This window comes from Cibotium barometz, chromosome 42 (assembly GCF_041138505.1).
Source record: "Cibotium barometz isolate CiBa-2024 chromosome 42, ASM4113850v1, whole genome shotgun sequence".
NCBI classification, from domain to species: domain Eukaryota; kingdom Viridiplantae; phylum Streptophyta; class Polypodiopsida; order Cyatheales; family Cibotiaceae; genus Cibotium; species Cibotium barometz.
The window spans coordinates 5,964,256-5,967,098 of record NC_141087.1 but is presented as its reverse complement, the minus strand read 5'-3'; the positions used below and the strand labels follow the sequence as shown (position 1 = coordinate 5,967,098).

Below are 2,843 nucleotides of genomic sequence, written 5' to 3'. Positions count from 1 at the left end.
GAACAACTTGGTGATGACCATAACCATTTAGCTAACATTAAGATTTTGGTTATAGGCTTAGAGCTTAATCTTTCAAAACACATTTAAAAGACACGAGACAACAAAGAAATTAATTGGAATGAGTTATATAGATGAAAAGGCTTCAATGCTACTTGAGCATGGCATAATGCTCCAACACATTGAATGAGCTCAACTATTAAGAACTAGCAATTCTTATTACAAGACAAAGATTTTTGAGTAGGGACTTAAAGCTTTACCCCAAGCAAATTATGATCCCTCAATTTTATCAAAATTAGAGGATTTCTAGTTGTAATAACAAGAAAAGAAATTCTCTCAAGTTACTCGTCGGTGGTATTCTAAGCTACATTGAGTAAAGAGATCTTAAATATAGCAAATGTTGACATTTATTCAACCTTTTCCAAGCCATAAAGGCATAACCTTAAGAGGCAAGCTTTGAAGGAGAAGGATACTTAGGGTTAACACAGCACTCTCACCAACTTAGTGATGGCCCAATGACAAGGTGTCACAGGTATCACTATCTTGCTAAGTGTTAACAATGCTGATTTTCTAAAACTAATGGCATGTAGGCTTTTCTTCCGAGAAGGTTGAAGGTAAAGAAATCCTAGAAGTTTTTTTCTTTTTACTAATCACCTAAGTGACCAAATGGAAAAGACAATTACACAAGGCACAATTAAAATGTATGAGGAAGTCAAATTCAGCACTTTTGGGCTATTGTTCAAGGGCATTATACCATAATTCAGCACCTGATAAGGAGTCGTGACAACTGAACAGCAAGTTTAATTCAAAATTTCAGAGCCATCTGTGAGATCAAGAGCTTAATTGTACTCTAAACTGCTTAATTTCAGAGCAATCTGTAAGATCAAGAGCTTAATTGTACTCTAAACTGCTTAATTGTACTCTACCTATTCTTTTCAAATGGGCATTCTAACAGATCAATTTTCTTCAGCTACCAAGCCCATGGCAGATTGCAGAGGATGCACCATCGATTAGACTGCCAAGCGCTTCAAAATGAAAGCTTTCAGTGAAAGCAAAATAATAAGGCATCGGCTCCGAAAGGTTAACAAAAGCTTAATCATCACATGATCAGGCGGACTCTGAATCAGAGGAATCGTGCTGCAGGTTCTCTCGAGATTCCATGACAAGGCGGGCGCTTCTTCTAAGAGGGCGATCCTTCTGCTGCAGGAACTCTTCCAGCCCATCATCACTGTCGTCAGTATCAATCTTGTCGCTCACAAGAATTTTCCTTGCAGGAGGCCGCCCCCTCTTGGGTTGCTTCTGAGGCGAAGCAGGCGGCGCTTTAGCAGAGATCTTCTTTGTAGATCGGGTGAGAGGACCAGCTTCAGAGGTACCGCCATTCGAAAATCTCCCGCCCGAAACAGGAGATTTAGAGCCGCCCTGGATCTTCCCGCTCAGCGCCGAGGGCTTGGACCTCGGCCTCTCTGCTGTGGCCGGTACATAGCTTGGCGTTTCAAGGACCTCAGCAACCTTCCCAGGCGTGAACGATGCAGCCGCTTTCTTCTTCTGTTCACTAGCAGATGCAACTTCAGGAGAATCAGCAGAGATGGAGCTTGGCTTGCTGCTTTTTTTCCTCTTCTTCTCCAGCGTAGCAGGGATAAATCCAGGCGAGTCCCCTTCTCCATCATCAAATCCTTCGATCTCTTTCTTTCTGAGCTTCTTCACCGGGGTAGCTTCGACAGCTTCCTCATCCCGCTTCCTCTTCTCGGGCATTCCATCAGATTCACCCACACTCTTCCTCGTCACAGTCTTCTTCTTGTCGGCGCCAACACGGGCTTGATCAGTTCCTGCTTCTTCTTCTTCTTCTTCCAGCTGGGCCCTGAGCCTGCGGACACTACCCTCGAGCTTGCCCTGGCCGCGCAGGCGCTTGAAGCAGAGGCCGCCCATGGACCAGTGGGCGTTCGCCGCCCATGAGAGCAGGGCCTCGTTCACAGAGGGCGGGGGGTCCACCCTTTGCTCGCTGAACTTCACATCCGCGTAGATGCGAGGACGGGGCACTCTGTGACCGTAGAACTGGGTGAGCTTAAGGGGCATAACCATGGCTGCACGCACAAAGGGGGGGCCTGAGCTGTGGCTATGGCGAGGCTTCAAAATCGGTAAGGCACAGAGCAGGTCTGCTTGGCTATGGCAGGAGAGCGCTTTTGCAGAGTCATGAAATGCATTGGAAGGGACTTGGGAGGGCCTTTTCATGACCCCTTTGGCGGGAAATTCACGCGGGATGTTCACTTAAATTAAAGATAGGCTAACGTCTTACTTAGAAAACATTTCACCTGCGCTAAGGATTACATCTAATTAATAAGGTTGAAGATTAAGGTTCTTTACACATGAGGGTGCACCCCCCATCAACTAGACCAAGGTGGATGAGTGATGGATCGAGCTTTCCTATCTAACTCCCCTCCCAGTCCCAATGGGCAGGAAGATTAGTGTTGGTTCCTACGTGTCGTGTGGCAAACTAGTCACATTTCTTAGGGATATTACAATATTTGCTTAGCCCCATCCCTCTAGGTTTCCGTAATATCGCTCACCATCTCCCTTAGCCTCTACAGTGCCTCTTCTTTCAGTGCTCCCCAATCGGTGCTCCCCAATACAACTTCAAATCGCCCTTTTTCTTTTGAGAGCTCATAAACGATGCTCTATGATCTTGGCAAAATCATGTTATGTATCCAACAAATGATTGAACTTTTGTGATACTATCATCTCCACAACATCATTTGCTTATTAATAATCTTGATTTTTGACAATGAGGTACTGATTCTTTCTCAGGAGATGATGTGCCCTAGTAATTCTTGAAGTCTTCCACAAAGCAC

The 2,843-nt window shown here is 45.2% G+C and overlaps 1 protein-coding gene across 1 annotated transcript; it reads right to left on the bottom strand.

Annotated features, from left to right (window-relative positions):
• Positions 1–417: 417 nt before the first annotated feature.
• LOC147614109 (uncharacterized) lies at positions 418–2,181 on the bottom strand. Its single transcript, XM_086780397.1, has one exon. It carries the CDS (start codon positions 2,074–2,076, stop codon positions 1,105–1,107), a length of 972 nt encoding a protein of 323 aa, XP_086636523.1. The 5' UTR covers positions 2,077–2,181; the 3' UTR covers positions 418–1,104.
• Between the last annotated feature and the right edge of the window lie 662 nt (positions 2,182–2,843).

Bases quoted from the DNA above. Each gene is read 5' to 3' on its own strand.
- LOC147614109 (XM_086780397.1), bottom strand. From the start codon at position 2,076: ATGGTTATGCCCCTTAAGCTCACCCAGTTCTACGGTCACAGAGTGCCC.